Here is a 16,567-nt window from a genome sequence, read left to right as displayed (position 1 = left end):
GCATATTTTTTCCAATTTGATCAATGATATCATTATTACATTGAACTATCCTATTAAAAATATTTCACATTCATGAAGTTTTTACACAAATGGATAGTTATTTATATACTTTACACAATACTTTCTTTAACATGGTAGACATATATAAATGAGTAAAAGTTAGGGAATAAACCAGTTGTAATTGTGATTCGTTAAAGTCAAAATGGAATTCGATTTTAAGGGCAAAACCGCTTTGGTTACTGGAGCTTCAAATGGTAAATACACATTTTTCTATTTCTTCATCATTTTAATATGTTTTTAAAAAAAGGTATTGGAAGAGATATTGCTATAAAATTATCACAATGTGGGGTTAACGTAATTGCAATAGGAAGATCACTTAATGATTTAGATTCGCTAAAGGAAAAAACAAATTGCAAGATAATACAGTTGGATTTATCGGATTGGAAGAAAACTAGAGAAGCAGTGAAAGACATCGATAACGTCGATTTTTTAATTAACAACGCAGGACAAACCTTAAGGAAATCTTTACTTAACACCTCTTACGAAGATTTAAACCGCATTTTGGATATAAACTTTAAAGCTTGCATGAACCTGACCCAAATATTTGTCAGAAAAATGGTGGAATCCGGGAAACCAGGATCTATAGTAAACGTATCGTCACTTTGTGGTTTAGTTGGTGGGACATTTAATTTTGAAGTTTATACACATATAATTGTTAATAATTATAGGTCAAATGGATCATTCAGTTTATTGTGCTTCAAAAGGTGCTATGGATGCCTTTACTCGAGCTGTAGCTATGGAGTATGGAAAGTACAATATAAGAATCAACAGTGTTAATCCCACAGTTATTTTATCTTCTATGGGGCAAGATTTTTGTAAGGATAATGAAAAATTTAAAGCGATGATTGAAAAAACTCCAATAAAAAGGTAATAATTGTTTAACCATTATACATTTTAGGTAATTAATTCCTTTTGGTTTTAGACTGGGGAAACCAGAAGAAGTAACTTATCCAGTTCTGTTCCTGTTAAGTGACATGGCCAGTCTGATCACTGGTACTTGTTTGACGATTGACGGAGGATACTCTATTAATTAATTAAAGCAATTTAAATAAAAATGGAACAAAAAGTATAAGTAGTTTATTTAAAATGTTGTTCCTTTCATCACAATAAATACAAAACACCTCCTTCCCCACCTTATAAAAAATTATAAGAAACTTATAACAATAAAAACCTCTTAGACCATTCTTATGAATAAGTAACTAATTATGATGACCACATGTAAAAATAACAAGACTGCCAGAAAGGCAAATAGTGAGCCAATGGGGTACAAATCATACCAACCAAAGGCAAATTTTGGCCCATTGCCATTAAAAATCTATCTATCTTGACTTTGCTATATTTCTCATAAACTGGGGACCTAATCAGATACAGTACAAGAGCTACTGTCCTCCGTGATATCTGCAGTCTCTGTTCTTTGGATAAACTGTTGAGTTTTGCTTTACCACAAGATCTATATAATTCCAAACTGTAACAAAAAACAATATATCTTGTTAAAATAGGAAACTATTAATGATCATCAGTTTTACCTAATGATATCCATGGCCAAAGACAACATGTATGGTTTCCAGGTCTTGGTACCAAAATAAGCCATAGAAGCTAAATGTATCAATGGTTTGGCAATGTAAATAGTTTCAGCAAATAATTTCCTTTTGTCTAAGGCGTCGTCAATCGAGACACTTTCATCAACAATGTAATTTTGAAGCGGCTTCCAGTCTCGGTGCGTGATTGGTGGTGCAGTTTCCACCTTCCTCATTACTCTGCCGCTACGTTTCAGGGTGAATGTGGTGCGTTCGAATTGTTGAACTTCGTTTGCAATTGGTTTATCCAGGTTTTTGCGATCGAGTGTCGGTATTGGGGGCGATTGCACTAATTTCTCTTTGTGGATGTACACTAATATCAGTCGCGAAATACATCTACAATATTACAGAGTTGGATATAAATTAGTTGGAAATTGAAAACACTGACCTGAATACTTGAATAGCAACAACAATCAACCATTTTCCAGTGCTACCCCAAATTTTTTTAGCAGACAGTTCAAGAAAAACTTCAGAGTATTCGATAACAGTTAGCCATATTTTTATCGTGTCTCCAGAAGTGGGAAGATGGATGTGTTTGGTTTGGTTTAAGATTCTGTCATTGAAGAATACCAACAAGTTAGACAGACAATACACCAGTTCAGAGACAACATGGGAACTGTTTATTCGTCCTACAAATTACAGCAACTACAAATTGAGTTGGACATTTAATATAAGAACTTTTACCTGCAATAAAGTAACTAATCCATTTAGCTGTCAGTTCATAGTCACTTAAACTGTTTGGATTTTTTATAACCCACCTTTTGTAGGCATTGAATATTTCCGGCAAGGAAAGTAATATAGAAGGCATTTAAATGGTTAATTAAATGAATAATTAACATACAGGATGTTTGATGATTTTCAATACTTTTTAACGTGAAGTAATACAGCGAATACGTGGACTTACTGAACTTGATTGTTTATTTTTAACCGAACTCGTACAGATAAACTTTAGATAAACAGAACGAAATCAACAACTAGGTTAGAAACAAAAATTTTATTATAAATAATGAAGTTGGTATAACTACAAACGTTTCAAATGTAGACCTACAGAAGACCCAGTCCTACAACTTTGATGAATTAAGTTATCTATCTTTCATACGTTCAAGAGCCATCCTTTGAAATTTAATGTTTTTTCTGTTTATTGTTATAGGTTTTGTTGTTATATACTAGAGTTATTGTAGGTTAACGGTGCAAAAATGCGTAACGTCGAAATTAAAGCTAGAGTAAAGAATATTTCAAAAATAATAAATATAGCCAGAACCCTAAGTGGCAAACAAGAACAAATAATAAAACAACATGATACATTTTACAACTGTAATCATGGCAGACTAAAACTAAGAAAATTTGAAGTAAATAAAAAACTGCAACTGGATTTTCCTACATAAATTTATTTATTTTTCTAGTCTGGTGAAGGGGAGTTAATTTTTTACGATCGTCCAGATTCGGAGGGTCCCAAACTTTCTTGCTATGACAAATCCGACATTCCAGCCAGTACAACAGAGTCTCTTCATTTAGTCTTGGACAGCGCTCTGGGTTCCAAAGGAGTCGTCAAGAAAACCCGGCTACTTTTCATGGTGGGCCAAACTAGAGTTCACATTGATTCAGTTGAAAATCTTGGCGACTTCATGGAACTTGAGGTAAATGTCAAATGACGTATACAAAAAAGACGGAGATATTTTACGCCTACCCTTCAAATTAGTCAGTTTTGAATGTTTTTAGGTTATGCTAAATCCGGGACAATCTGTTGAAGAAGGTGAAAAAATCGCCAACGATTTAAGGGAAAAACTTGGTGTGGAAAAGGAAGATCTTTTATCTGGAGCTTATACTGATATGTTAGCTAAATAAAACAAAATTGATTATACAACTTTTGTATATTTATGATCATTTATAATTAAATGTTTATATGGAATGATTTCCTACTTTACAATAAAATTGAATATTCCAAATTTTACATGACTTAGAATAAACTAAAATGTGGCTAATCACTTAAAGAAAATATTAAGTCATGGAATAAATCATAAAATATTCCCTAATGAGAATATAAAACTAATAAAAGGAGATTGTACAATATCATTTATGAAAACAATGAGAAGATTCAACAAAAACATATCTTTCACTTTGTATTAATAATTTTGTAATACAAAGTCAAATCTGAAGTTAGTTTCCAGATGAAATGTTTCACTGTTCTCAAATCCATTGAAGGGTCCAAAACCTAAAAAATGTTTCACAAAATACTTTTTTAAAATTTAATTCTCAATAAAACATGCAGATGTCACAACACATTTTATTATATACAACACATTTAATGAACAAAATTCAACAAAAGTAAAACATCTACAGAACATTTTACTGTAACATGATCTATAAAAGTAATTAAAATTATTAGGTAAACAAGAAAGTTTGTTGAAAACGTACCTGATCATTGCAAGTCAACTCGATTTGGTCCACATTATAGCCATTATTAGTAGGGCTGCTGTCCGCATCGCCGCCACCAGGAGTACTTGCACTTCCATCACCTAACAATTTTTCCATCACATGTTCTGCTACTTTCTTACATTGGATAAAGTCATTAGCTACCAAACGATCGGGCTGAAACACAAATTAATGATTAAATATTAAAAAACGCATTTTAAACTACCTTTTTCATTCGGTCTTGTTTGAGCAGATGCGATGGAACGCTAGAATGGGGCTGCAGATAAAATTGCACTTTTATAAACTTATTCATGCAGTTCTCCTCAATGTTGGAAATCACCCAATTGGGCACCGTCTCATTTAACAACGCGTTCTCCGTATCACCGCTTGTATCACCCACCAAAACTCTGTACAATGTTCTACCGCCCACTTCACTGCAACCAAACAAATGTAAGACAACAAATAACAAATAGTGGATAAATAAACCTTAGTATAAGGGGTATATGTTTGGGCACGCTGAAGTACACACGGTTCTCAGGGTTGCTCTCGACCCCTCGCCAATGTTCGAACAGCGCCTGCAGCAGCAGTTTCCCATAGTTCACCTTCTGCTCAGGTTCGGGGGCGTCCCTAATTCCGGCGTCCCTTGCCGAGACCCACGCCGAGAAGCAATCCACCTCATCCTGACCCAAATGCACAGTCAACATCTGAAAATGTCCAGTCCAAAACCAAGTTTCAATACACACATTTTAAACTTACGCCCGTTTTCAAGTCGACATTGAACCAGTTTGGCACGTACACCACTTTGTGTCGGTTCCTCACTTCGTCTTGAAAATTTACCTTTCCCAAATCTTCTACTTTTCTTGCCTAGAAAACAAAACGTTTAATTTATTTAATTTATACATACAAGAAGAAAATTAACTCTTAAAACATCATAAACAGCAACGTTTTCGTTTGCGTCCTTGGTTAAAATGTGTCGTTTATCATTAAGAACCACAGCCTGCCTAATCGCTGCACCCCCAGCAATCACTGACATTGGAGTCTGGGGCATTTTTGCTTCCTCTTTAAAGTGTTTGTCTGTTGGTAGTTTCCAACACCGAATGGAGGAATTCTCCGTCGAAACCTGAAGAAAATTCATTAAGAAATCATTAATAATTTAGATATAGAAAAGGTAAATGGTACCCAAACGGCTTGCTGATCGGCGGTAAAGCACATCTTTAATATCGGGGCTTCTTCAACACAAACCACTACATGGTTGGGAAGATTTTTCAAGTCAGTCATTATCACCTTAAATAATTATATAATTTTACAACAGTTATTTAAAAAACATCTTGTAATCATACTTTCTTATCCCTGCCTCCTGAAATTACGTGTGTAAAATTCTCGTTCGCAAGCAGAGCCCAAACAGAATCCGAATGAACTCTTATAGTTTGTATACAACTATAAATTTACAAAATTAATTTACAATCAAAAAATACTCTAAAAAAAATTCTACCGTTGAAGTCCAAGATTCCAAACTTTAATTGAACCGTCACTACTGCCCGATATGCAATGAGTTCCGTCCCGAGAAACGACGAGAGCTTTTACATTGTCTGCGTGTCCCTTCAATTTAAACAATTTGGCACAATTTCTCGGATCCCACAGTCTTAAAGCCTTTTCAGTCGAACCGCTAACGATTATGCTACCAGGTGGATTCATCGCAAGACTGTAAATAGATTCCTTGCTCCCCATTAAACTGGATGCTGAAAAAGTTTGTAAATATATTATACGTATTTAAATATATCAATATATATACTTGTCACTGTGTTGTTGCTAGCAGTTAAAGCAGTCAAGGTGTTAATATCCCACAAATAAATTGACTTGTCCAAGCCTGCTGAGGCAACTTGTTCTCTGTCCTTTGCATAAGCCAATGCCTTCACATAATCTTTGTGCGTCCTCAAAGTGGACATACAAAATCCTTTATGGGCATTCCATACTTTAACAGTTGTGTCAGAACTCGCGGAAATTACTGAAAAACACACAAGTTATAAACTATTCAAGCATAAAAGTACATATCTTACAGTGCCTTCCACCACAACACAGTACAATATCGTTAACCCAATCAGTGTGATGTTCCATGCCATGGAAATAGCGCTCATGTTCGTACACACGGATTATGGAGTCTCGTCCTGCGGAATACAGACGGTCCAATGCCGGATCCAACTGTAAAGCGTTCACACCGGAACGGTGCCGTTTCTCCTCTGCCTCACATATTACCATAGACACCTAAATTTTGTAATTGGTTACATTAATTCTCTCTTCTTGGTAAATTCATCAAATTTTGTAAAGGTATAACGGAGTAAAATTTGTGTTATGTTGTTTTAAAAAACTAAATTGGACGCGAACATGTTTTTAAAATGTTGAAACGTACCTGCACTTTTTTCCGGGTATTTTGGCTGCCAGATTTCAGATTAGCCATGGTATTTATGTTAATTCACATCCCGTTAATTTAGTATGATTGAAATTTCCAAAATTTTACAAAACTACTTTAATACTTTTGTTGACACTTTTTATTTCAGGTTATATCCAATAGACAACAAATATTAATGGAAACTGTATTTCATGTTCTTAATTTCCTTTTGAAATATGTATTTTTTTACATATAAAATGAATTTTAATATTAATTTTTGAATAGAAACGTTTGTTTGTTTTTTAATAAATATGTAAAATAATTCATGAAATATAAGTAAGAAACAACGGTTCACTGACGGTTCATGTCAAAGTCAGCTGATCAAACAAACCACAAGAATTGAGTATTTACAACAATGGACAAGAAAAATGGGGCTATTTTCCATCCAATTATCAGTTCCATTCAAAAAATGGCATTATATGAAACAAAATCTGTAACCATCAAATACATATGTACAATTCACTTCAATCAAATATATATTTTTTAGAAATTTTATTTAGTGGGTTCAAACAACACACAAACCAGATTCAGAGTTATAAAAATAGACCGAATGGAACCCAGAGACCTGATAATCTACGACGACAAAGTAGAGTACACAACAGAAGAAATTAAAGATTTAGTCAACATGATCGATTCAGGAAACAGGGGCAGATCAATAAACAGTGGTTGTTCCAAAGTTATATCAGCTTTTGGCATTGTGGGTTTCATTAGATTTCTGGAGGGTTATTATATAATTTTAATAACAAAACGACGGAAAGTTGCCGCCATCGGACACCACACAATATATAAAATTCAAGACACACACATGATTTACATTCCTCATGAATCTATTAGAAATATACATCCCGATGAGCCAAGATATGTTAAAATGTTTCAAAATATCGATCTTGCAAGTAATTTTTACTTCTCATACAGTTATGATATCACTCATACTTTACAATATAATTTATCTCATCCAAGACAGTTTCTACCAAACACGCAGCAGACTTCTGAGTATGTTTTACCTGACAATGTGGATCTTCTGACCACTTCCATTGTGTCAAATGATGAATCAGAAAATAATTATGGTATAAGAAGTCACCCACACAATAAATTTGTTTGGAACAAACACCTGTTGCAAGAAGCAATCAATGCCGAATTGCATCCAGATTGGATTTTATACATAACTCATGGATTCATTGGACAGTCCAACATAAGTGTTTTTGGAAGATCACTGTATGTTACTTTGATAGCCAGAAGGTCCAGTAAATATGCTGGAACAAGATTTCTGAAGAGAGGTGCAAATTTGCAAGGTAATAAGGCAAATGTGATCAAATTGCATATAAATAATACATTTCTGTTAGGTGATGTTGCTAATGAAGTAGAAACGGAACAAATGGTGCACGATTCGGGCGTTTCCTCCTTCACGAAAAGCCACTTTACCTCATTTGTACAAATGAGAGGCTCAATTCCAGGACATTGGAAACAAGAAATGGGTAAAATGGTCGCCAAACCAGCCATAACTATCGACTTTTACGACCCTTTCGCCGAAACTGCGGGCGCCCACTTCAACGAACTTCTCAAAAGATATGGAGCTCCAATAATTATTCTCAACCTGGTGAAACAAAGGGAGAGGAAGAAACAGGAAGGATTGTTGTCTGATGAATTGAGCACAGCTATTAAGTATTTGAACCAGTTTCTGCCTGTAGAGCATCAGATTATTTACAAGCCCTTTGATATGGCCAGAAAAAATAAAGGTTTCATTTTTATTTAATGTTATTTTATATTTTTATCGTATATTTGATCAGGTACGGCGAATGTCATGGGACAATTGGCGGACATAGCAAGAAACGCGGTGATGAAAATCGGCATTTTCCACAACCAACCACGATATTACAGTCAGAAGCCCAATACCATTGTTGGTCAATACAAAAACGACTTTGGCAGCTACCAAACTGGAATAATCAGAACGAACTGCGTAGATTGCCTTGATAGAACGAATACGGCGCAATTTGCCATCGGAAAGTGCGTTCTGGGCTTCCAACTTTGTGCCTTAGGTATTTAGTTTTAGTTGTTAAACCAATAGAAATATTAACAATTAATTTTATCAGGTATTCTGGACACTCCGAATTTGGAATTCGACACAGACTGTGTCAGAATGTTGGAGAGTTTGTACGAGGATCACGGTGATACTTTGGCACTACAATATGGTGGTTCCCAACTAGTTCATCGTATTAAAACTTACCGTAAAACTGCTCCTTGGACCTCACAGGGAAACGATATAATGCAAACTTTGAGCAGGTATTACAGCAACACGTTTTCTGATGCTGAGAAGCAGAATACCATCAATTTGTTCCTTGGTATGATTAAAATTATTAAATATATTAGTTTCATTAACCATTTTTGTATTAGGTCTGTTTAAACCTGAGGAACACAAGCCGCAAATATGGGAATATACAAACGACTACTACTTCCACCACACACCAAATATGTACTCAGAAAAATCTCTAACTCAATGGTGGGATTCGGGAGTATTAAAATGTCTTCCCTACGCTTACAATGATTTAACTAAAGCCTGCTCCGAAATCATTCAACTACATTCCCAAGATTTGGAAATGATAGACTCGTACTTTGATTATTATAGGCCGTACGAACTTTGCCTTCTTAGCGACGTTTATGCGACAACAGTTAGTAATTCAATCAGAGATTTCATGCCGAGTTTTACCACGAATTATAGTCCATTCTCGTTGAGAATCAGACCGGTTCGTAGGCGAGAAGACACTTCAAACAAAAACGCCATGAAGAATCCTTCAGTTACTGGCCAGAGTTCCACCAGTTCTGCGGCATCTAGTACAAGGTGAGATTTTTGGAAAGTACCATATTAGAACACCGTCGTATATATGATGTTTCAGCAATAGTTCTGATGATGAAGACTCGTGCGATGACGAAAGTTTATACACAAGTCAGTCGCAGTTGACTTCGAAGGAATGCACGCCTGAACCTGTTACCTTCACAACTTTGTTTCCAACTATGAAGGTTGTGTATGGAACTGAATTGAAGGATCCTAAACAATCTGATGTTTTGATGTACAAAAAGTTAGTTAATTTATCAGTTTTGTATATAATTGGTTTTTAATTGTTATTTATTATTGTTTCAGGTTCGTTTTAATCGGAAAAAAGGCGAATGGTACCGCTACTAATAGCTTCACACCAATTTCGATAGTTTTGAAAACCAGCAGCGATTTTAAACAAGATACTAGCTTCGAAGTTAAACCTGTGACTGTATCGGAAAATGCTATTGAAGTTTATAATAAATATATAACATTAGGAAAGACTGGGGGCTTCCCACCTTCGAAAAGCGACATGGAGATATATAAAAAATACGCTAGTTTCAGTTAGATGTTTATACTTTTTGTTAACTGTGATATATATTTAAATAAATTATGTTTATATATTAAATATTGTTTCTTATATAATAACCTATTTTAATACACATTTATTTTAATTTTTAATAATTTCACAGCAATTTTCCTCACACAAAAACTAAAGACGATGTCAAAAAAAATACCAGTATGTGAAACATCTGTCCGATTTAAATTTCGCGCGGTTAGATCTCCAAAAGCATCCAATGGCGGACCAATGAGAAGCATGAGATTTTATCTTCGCTTCCAAGTAGTTTTGATATGTAGTTTTTTAAGTCGTACTCGGTTTTTCACAATATTTACGTTGAACAAGAATTGTTTGTTTACTTTAGACACGGATGCGTACATGAAAGCGGGCCGTGAAAATTAATTGGGAGCGGAATAGATCGTGTTTGTACTTGTTTGTCCGGCGATGGTGAATGTTTTCGTTAGTTTTTGTGCGTGAAATAAGGGTGGAATGAAAGAAACGTGAGAATTTCAGTAAATATGTGACTGTGACTTTTGGTGGAGCGGCTCTTTTTTTTTCAAATGACGAATTCCTGGATATGCATCCTATTTTTAATCGCTTGTTTACAAAAGTTTACATATCAAGGTAATTAAAATCAACAATTTTTAGTAGAATGAAGTGTTAAATTAAAATAAGATCAAAGATCATTGTTATTATGTTAAATGGCTTGCAGAAATAGATTTAATCAGACATCTCTTTGATCATAGCAATGTTTATATTTGGTTGCACAGTGCAAAAGTTTCCAAGAAATTGTCTCAACTAAATGGACTGCTATTTAATTCCAATTCCTTATCTTATAGTTATAAATGCAATTAATTAATCTATGCAAACTTAATATTTTAGGACATGTTCAAAATAATCCATCATTGTTATACTCGACACAAACTGAAATAATAATAGCAAACACCACAAGAACAAATAATGGCAAGATCAAAAGTACAATTATTGTCAAGAATCAAAATTCCTCGTATATAAGTGCCATAGATTTTCATTATGAAAAGAAAAAAATATGTTGGGCTGATCATGGACCTGCCAACATACAGTGTATTACTTACAATGGAGTGGAAGCAGAAAATAAGGTAAATATATTGAGTTAAATGTGAATATTGCACTAAATGTAAAATTTCAGGTTGAAGTCATAAATGATGTGGTTTCTCCAGATGGTTTGGCATGTGATTGGTACACAAATAAGTTATACTGGACAGACAGTTATTATAACAGGATAGAAGTTGCAACAATGGATGGGAAGGACAGAAGGGTCTTATTTTGGACTGATTTAGATCAACCTCGTGCCATAGCTTTGGCCCCAATGAAGGGGTAAATGAAAACAAACATTTTTGTTGAAAATCTCTATTAATTTAACATTTCAGACTTATATTCTGGACTGATTGGGGTGAGGCTCCGAAAATCGAAAAGGCTGGAATGAACGGCGATCCTAAAACCAGAAAGGCGATAGTAACTGAAAATATTTTTTGGCCAAATGGTCTCACAATTGACTACAGAAACGAGTTGATTTACTGGGTCGACGCGAAGTTGCTGTTCATCAAGCAAATCGATTTCAACGGTAAACTTTTATCAACAATTTTATCGGGCGATAAAATTAAATATCCTTTTGCAATTACTCACATTGGCAGTAAGTTTTATTGGACCGATTGGAAAACAAGGTAAAAAGTTGGAATTAACTGTGTGTTCAAATTACAAAATTTGTACGTTTTCAGAGCGATCCATTTCTACGACAACAACACACAAAAATTGACCATACTCTTTGAAGAAAACAACAACTTAATGGACGTGCACGTTTGGGATGAACGTCGTCAACCTAAAGACACGAAAAATCCGTGTGCCATAAACAATGGAAATTGCTCACATCTATGTTTGTTGTCTCCTAAAGAGCCTGGCTTCAGCTGCAGTTGTGGGATTGGCATCAAGCTCATTAACAGCACCACTTGTGCAGATGCTCCTCAAGAGTTACTTCTTTTGGCAAGACGTCAATGTAAGATATTAAAAGAATAATTTTTAATTGTATGTTTATAACATAATGATTATTTAATTTATGTCCTTTGACTTTCTTGTTATAAACTTATCGTTTTTATATTGTTGTTTCAGATATTTATTTGGTCCACTTGGACTCCCCAGATTACACCCCAAAAATCCTGCCGTTGACTAACGTTACTTATTCAATAGCCGTTGATTACGACCCGGTCGATAATTATTTGTATTGGTCAGACGACGATGTGAAGAAAATACAACGTGCACGTTTGAATGGCAGTGACGAACAAGAGGTCGTTACGACCGAGATCACGCATCCGGACGGCATCGCCATAGATTACGTCGGCAGGAATTTATACTGGACGGACGCTGGAACCGATAGAATAGAAGTGGTGCGCTTGAATTACGGATATCGAAGAGTTATCATTGTTGACGGACTCGTCGATCCTAGAGGAATTGCGGTTGCGCCCGAATTAGGTTGGCTTTTCTGGTCGGATTGGAACGAGAAAGAACCCAAGGTTAATTGACCATAGGTTTTCCCTAAATAATTAAGTTAACGTTGTTCTTTTGCTAGGTGGAACGTGCCAATTTGGATGGTTCAGAAAGACGGACCATCGTATCAAACGATTTAGGATGGCCGAACGGTTTAACACTGGATCCAGAAAAATTTAAGATTTATTGGTGCGACGCAAAACTCGACAGGATTGAGTATGCCAACATGAACGGAACAGATCGAAAGGTTTTAATTAATGACAACGTTCCTCACGTGTTTGGCTTCAGCCTTTTGGGCGATTACATCTATTGGACTGATTGGCAACGACGATCCATCGAGAGAGCTCACAAGGAAAGCGGTAATTTATTAATTACTTAGTTTTACAAGTTTTTATATTCCATACTTTTCAGCAACCGACCGTGAAATTATCCTGGAACAGACCGAAAACGTGATGGGTTTGAAAGCATTCAGACTAGGAGCCGTGAACGGCACTAATGCTTGTAAATATAACAACGGCAATTGTTCGCAGTTGTGCCTTTACAGAAATAATGGCACGTTGGTCTGCGCCTGCCAAATCGATCATGAATTGGCTGCCGACAAACGTACCTGCGTAAAACCCGACTCGTTTTTGTTGTACGCAAAAAAAGATGCTATCGGCAGAATAGGGATTGAAAATGAAGGAAACGATGTGCAAATACCGATACCCGGCATCAAACAAGCAAGGTACATTAAAGCTTTAACCACTCACATAATAGAACACTTTATTTCTTTTTGTTCAACAGTGCCATAGACTTCGACATAAACACAATGCGCATTTATTGGAGTGACAGCAAGCTGAAGACGATAATGAGGGCGTACATAAACGGTTCAGAGCCGCAACGTGTTATAGAACAAGGTCTGGCGTCGCCGGATGGAATCGCAGTAGATTGGCTCGGACTCAACATCTATTGGACGGATCCAGTGAATAATCGTATTGAGGTTTCCAGACTGATGGGTTCTAGTCGCAGAACTTTATTGTGGAGGGTTTTTGAACCGCACAGCATCGTTCTGGATCCTTTAGCAGGTATTACATATTTATACCATCCAATTTACATTTAAATCCTGACAATTATTTTCCTTAGGATATATGTATTGGTCGGAAAGGGGACAGTCGAACTGCCTGAAGAGAGCCAGTATGGATGGAACAGGACAAAGACAACTAGTGGTGACCGGTGGAAGAGCGACAGGCTTAAGTCTAGACTACGAGGGCAGACGTATCTATTGGGCGGACATAAGCAAACCTGCTATAGTCAGCTGCGATTTGGACGGGCATGATAAGCGGGAAATTGTCAACGAACATTTCTCCCCGCTCAGTCTAACGGTTTATCGTGATTACATTTATTGGAGCGACAATATGACTGGTGAAATTAAGAGGGCTAACAAGAGAGACGGAAGTGGCAAGGTTAGAATTCATAAGCTACACGAAGGGGCAACCGATTTACTCGTTTACCATTCGAAGAAGAAACAGTCCAATCAATGCACGGTGAGCAACGGAGGATGCGCACATTTATGTCTCGCCCTTCCGGGAGAGACGAACGCATTCACTTGCGCTTGCCCCACTCACTATAAATTGGTCAACAAAACTGAATGCGTCCGTAAGTTTTTGCTTTTAAATAAGTGAGATCAAAGTTTAATACCTATTTCATTTTTAGCGCCGATTAGCTTTATGATTTACAGCCAAAGAAATTTGGCCGTCAGATTAGTTTTGGATACAGAAGATTGTCCTGAAGCTGTTTTACCAATGCAGGGGCTAAAAGGAGTCAAAGCAATCGACTTTGACCCCAAAGATAATTATCTCTATTGGGTAATTTCATTAAGAAAACCAATTATCTTATAACTCATTAAAAATATTTTTAGATTGAAGGTAAGACTCATTCAATAAAGAGACTGGAAGCAAGTGGGAGCCCCACGAACGAAATACAGATAGTCGTCAATGGCAACAACCCAGATGTTCATCCCTATGACTTGGCTGTGGATCCAATTGGACGACTTTTATTTTGGACCTGCACAGTGGGTAATTTAATCAACGTTACCAGATTAGATAATAGCATCGCTTTCGGACATCTCGACACTAAAGAGGGCGAGAAACCACGTTTGATAGCCATTCATGTTACCAGGAGGTTTTTGTTTTACACTGATGAGGGTGAAACACATCAATTAGTAAGAGCCAGACTAGATGGTTCCCATAAATTAAGCATTCAGAGGTCAAAGGACATTATTGCCATTGCCGTAGATTCTGAAAGCGACATTATTGTATGGGCCCAAGGACCGAAGATCTACATGGCCAACATTGAAGGCGGTAACAAGTAAGTAAAAACCATTAAATTATTATCTACTAGCATTAATTTATTTGTTTACAAAACAGAATAGAAGTGAAGCAGGCAAAGTTCAAGATAAAACAACTAACAATTCACTCAAGCTTCTTATATTGGGTGGACGAAACCGATTTGCAACGTATGGAATTGACAACGAGAGAATCCAATCCTTTAGACATCCCTGTAGGTCACATTACGGGTTTAATATCTGTAAAACAACCGCCCAAAAATCACAGCTGTTTTATGGCCCATTCGCTACGATGCTCACATTTTTGCATCTTGGATGAGAATCGTCCGGTATGCGCATGTCCGAACGGTAAGAAGATACAAAACGACAATCACACGTGCGTTGTGCTGCCAAACTGCGGATCAGATCGTTTCACTTGTTCGAATCAGTATGGCGATGCTAAAGAGTGCATTCCGTTGTCCTGGCGATGCGACAATCAGGGTGACTGCAAGGACGGGTCGGACGAATTGGACTGTCCGCCTTGCAAACTCAATCAGTTCAGATGTCAAAACGGGCAATGCATCGAAAGCAAGCATGTATGCGACGGTTATCATAATTGCGATGACAAGTCTGATGAAAGGAATTGCTGTAAAGGGTTCAAATGTCCAGGAACTGATGTATGTTTGGAGGAGTCTTTGGTTTGTAATGGTATGGAGAATTGTGCAGATGGAGCGGATGAAAAGCCGGCACATTGCAAAACCTCTAAGACGAACACTGTGATTCTTGTTGTTATGGGGGTGATATTTATTGTGGTTTTCATTTCTGTCATTATGTACTTCCAACGTAGGAAGTTCAGATCTCACGAGGACATAACTGATCAATCGGAGGATTCGTTGAGTCCCATGCATCCGGGGTCACAAGGGAAGATGCAAAAGCTCAGAAAAGGTAAAATCAAACTGTCTCAAAATATGTTCTTACAAGACCTTGATTTATAACATTTATTTATTTTAGGGGGAATTCCGGATGTAGTGCGCATGTCCATGGTGAACGGCAGCCTATCGTCTACCTACGACAGACGCCACGTGACCGGGGCGTCGAGCAGTTCCAACACGAACGGCTCCAGCGTGGCTTGTTACCCTCGAGAAACCCTGAACCCACCTCCCAGTCCAGCGACAACGGCCGCCTCGACGCGGGGCAGTAGTCCGTCGTCGCGTTACCGCCCCTACAAGCATTACCGCAGCATCAACCAGCCGCCACCGCCGACGCCCGCGTCCACGGACGTGTACGACGAGAGCGACTACAATTATCCGATGGCGGCAGTGACACCGTTCCCTCCACCTCCGACGCCCAGGTCTCACTGCAACAACGAGAGTTGCCCACCGTCGCCGAGTTCCAGGTCGTCGACGTATTTTAGTCCACTGCCACCACCTCCGTCCCCTGTTGCGTCGCCACGCAGTGGAGGCGGGTACGATTCTTGAAAGAACCACGTGGGGGATTTGTGATCTCATTTTTGGTCATGCAGGTCGGATGTTATTTACCCGAATTGTGACTTTGAAACGAAAATTAATTCATCTCGACAAGACATGTGCAATTTAAGTAAATTATCACTGTTATTACATTGTTTTATATGTTGTATAGATGAAATTATTTAGTGGCCAATTTATTTATTGTTTTAAATGTATATTTATTTAGATGTTTGTTGTTTCATAACATTAATCAAACCTGGCCTTATGTATACACATCAAAATTCACCTTGTGCCTGCCTAAACTCAAAAGATTTGTAAATAATGATATTTTAGGACTTACCTTTATACTATTCGCAGACTGTTAACTTTATACCAATAAATAAAAAAATATTCTTTTATGTTGTGTTTTATTCAAA

General features: G+C 36.9%; 6 protein-coding genes across 7 annotated transcripts; 4 read left to right on the top strand and 2 right to left on the bottom strand.

Moving 5' to 3' along the window:
• Nucleotides 1-118: 118 nt before the first annotated feature.
• Nucleotides 119-1,132, top strand: LOC109598154 (L-xylulose reductase). Its single transcript, XM_020013995.2, has 4 exons — nucleotides 119-254; nucleotides 308-676; nucleotides 729-927; nucleotides 983-1,132. The coding sequence occupies exons 1-4, from the start codon at nucleotides 203-205 to the stop codon at nucleotides 1,092-1,094; spliced, it is 732 nt and encodes a 243-aa protein (XP_019869554.1). The 5' UTR covers nucleotides 119-202; the 3' UTR covers nucleotides 1,095-1,132.
• Nucleotides 1,123-2,616, bottom strand: LOC109598169 (peroxisomal membrane protein PEX16). The gene is made up of 4 exons (XM_020014015.2): nucleotides 2,322-2,616; nucleotides 2,026-2,266; nucleotides 1,587-1,973; nucleotides 1,123-1,525 (listed from the first exon to the last, which is right to left on the bottom strand). The coding sequence occupies exons 1-4, from the start codon at nucleotides 2,443-2,445 to the stop codon at nucleotides 1,264-1,266; spliced, it is 1,014 nt and encodes a 337-aa protein (XP_019869574.1). The 5' UTR covers nucleotides 2,446-2,616; the 3' UTR covers nucleotides 1,123-1,263.
• Nucleotides 2,617-2,769: 153 nt separating this feature from the next.
• On the top strand, nucleotides 2,770-3,501 carry LOC109598189 (uncharacterized). The gene is made up of 3 exons (XM_020014041.2): nucleotides 2,770-2,986; nucleotides 3,041-3,274; nucleotides 3,357-3,501. The coding sequence occupies exons 1-3, from the start codon at nucleotides 2,834-2,836 to the stop codon at nucleotides 3,480-3,482; spliced, it is 513 nt and encodes a 170-aa protein (XP_019869600.1). The 5' UTR covers nucleotides 2,770-2,833; the 3' UTR covers nucleotides 3,483-3,501.
• LOC109598188 (WD repeat-containing protein 48 homolog) lies at nucleotides 3,490-6,587 on the bottom strand. Of its 2 annotated transcripts, none has more exons than XM_020014039.2 (12): nucleotides 6,457-6,587; nucleotides 6,107-6,311; nucleotides 5,842-6,054; nucleotides 5,542-5,788; nucleotides 5,390-5,486; nucleotides 5,229-5,333; nucleotides 4,969-5,169; nucleotides 4,806-4,913; nucleotides 4,536-4,753; nucleotides 4,276-4,483; nucleotides 4,053-4,226; nucleotides 3,490-3,849 (listed from the first exon to the last, which is right to left on the bottom strand). In XM_020014039.2, the coding sequence occupies exons 1-12, from the start codon at nucleotides 6,502-6,504 to the stop codon at nucleotides 3,751-3,753; spliced, it is 1,923 nt and encodes a 640-aa protein (XP_019869598.1). In that variant the 5' UTR covers nucleotides 6,505-6,587; the 3' UTR covers nucleotides 3,490-3,750. The 2 variants fall into 2 exon arrangements, with proteins under 2 accessions (XP_019869598.1, XP_019869599.1); XM_020014040.2 differs by lacking the exon at nucleotides 3,490-3,849 and adding an exon at nucleotides 3,908-3,998.
• A 214-nt stretch (nucleotides 6,588-6,801) lies between these two features.
• On the top strand, nucleotides 6,802-9,930 carry LOC109598152 (polyphosphoinositide phosphatase). Its single transcript, XM_020013994.2, has 8 exons — nucleotides 6,802-6,928; nucleotides 6,983-7,787; nucleotides 7,839-8,231; nucleotides 8,283-8,531; nucleotides 8,586-8,834; nucleotides 8,887-9,331; nucleotides 9,387-9,569; nucleotides 9,632-9,930. Exons 1-8 carry the CDS (start codon nucleotides 6,851-6,853, stop codon nucleotides 9,870-9,872), a joined length of 2,643 nt encoding a protein of 880 aa, XP_019869553.2. The 5' UTR covers nucleotides 6,802-6,850; the 3' UTR covers nucleotides 9,873-9,930.
• Nucleotides 9,931-10,129: 199 nt separating this feature from the next.
• On the top strand, nucleotides 10,130-16,549 carry LOC109598180 (low-density lipoprotein receptor-related protein 6). The gene is made up of 14 exons (XM_020014028.2): nucleotides 10,130-10,487; nucleotides 10,746-10,981; nucleotides 11,032-11,219; nucleotides 11,273-11,566; nucleotides 11,621-11,895; nucleotides 12,009-12,409; nucleotides 12,466-12,742; nucleotides 12,795-13,107; nucleotides 13,167-13,447; nucleotides 13,506-14,018; nucleotides 14,076-14,227; nucleotides 14,281-14,729; nucleotides 14,789-15,630; nucleotides 15,697-16,549. Exons 1-14 carry the CDS (start codon nucleotides 10,424-10,426, stop codon nucleotides 16,161-16,163), a joined length of 4,752 nt encoding a protein of 1,583 aa, XP_019869587.2. The 5' UTR covers nucleotides 10,130-10,423; the 3' UTR covers nucleotides 16,164-16,549.
• The last annotated feature ends 18 nt before the right edge of the window (nucleotides 16,550-16,567 follow it).

Source organism: Aethina tumida, chromosome 7 (genome assembly GCF_024364675.1).
Source record: "Aethina tumida isolate Nest 87 chromosome 7, icAetTumi1.1, whole genome shotgun sequence".
In the NCBI taxonomy this organism is placed as follows: Eukaryota; Metazoa; Arthropoda; class Insecta; order Coleoptera; family Nitidulidae; genus Aethina; species Aethina tumida.
This window is presented reverse-complemented; position numbering and strand designations above follow the sequence as displayed.